This window comes from Egretta garzetta, unplaced genomic scaffold (assembly GCF_000687185.1).
Source record: "Egretta garzetta isolate BGI_Z169 unplaced genomic scaffold, ASM68718v1 scaffold112, whole genome shotgun sequence".
Classification (NCBI taxonomy): domain Eukaryota; kingdom Metazoa; phylum Chordata; class Aves; order Pelecaniformes; family Ardeidae; genus Egretta; species Egretta garzetta.
In genome coordinates this window covers 3,160,476-3,161,192 of record NW_009258884.1, presented here as the reverse complement: position 1 = coordinate 3,161,192, position 717 = coordinate 3,160,476, and the positions used below count along the sequence as shown (strand labels likewise).

Here is a 717-nt window from a genome sequence, read left to right as displayed (position 1 = left end):
GTGTGCCCCGTCACCAGTGGGTGGTTCTTGTCCACCCGTCCCGTCTGCAATGCCGAGGTGCTGGGATGAGTCCCCAGCAGCCAGGGGGGGCCCTGCCAGGTGTCCCCCCCCAGGCCCCAGCCCAGCCACCACATGCGGCTCTGTCACAAGCGGGGACACGCAGGGGGCCCAAGCGGTGGCCAGAGCTTTGCACCCGCCCCGAAGGGGGAAACTGAGGCACGCAGTGGGAACCAGGGCTCGCTTAGCACAAGGGAACAGTGTGTCCCGGGAGAGGCTGTTTTGTGTCCCCTCTGATGGCAACGAGGGGCTGGGGACCCCCTCCTGGCCCCTCTGCTGGCGTGGGCAGGGCAGACCCCCACCCCACTGGAATGCTCCCTGGGCATCATGTGCCCCTGGGGAATTTGGACTGGGGAGAAAGCAGCCACCTCAGTCACCCCCAGGACGTCACCCTTCGCAGGTGCCAATGACCACCCCAGGTTGCCTCTGCCCCGAGCCCTCACGTGAGGATGGGGATGTCGGGGCAAAGCTGGGGGGGCTCTGGAGCTACAGCAGCCCCCCAAAAGCAGAGCCCATCAGCATGTCCCCCCCAATACATCCTGGGGGTAGGGGGGGGCAGACCCTGACAACCTCCCCGCTCACCTTGGCGAGGGGCAGGATGATGAAGGCTCCCCCACCGCCAGCCTCCACGATGATGGCCCCAAAATTGGGGTTGACAGC

The 717-nt window shown here is 66.5% G+C and overlaps 1 protein-coding gene across 1 annotated transcript in view; it reads right to left on the bottom strand.

Moving 5' to 3' along the window:
• Positions 1-717, bottom strand: part of CORO6 (coronin 6) — an 11,902-nt gene that overhangs the window by 3,372 nt on the left and 7,813 nt on the right. Inside the window, 2 exon segments of the mRNA XM_035889617.1 lie at positions 1-44; positions 640-717. The exon segment at positions 1-44 is cut by the window's left edge and continues 11 nt beyond it. Coding sequence (XP_035745510.1) covers positions 1-44; positions 640-717 — 122 coding nt within the window.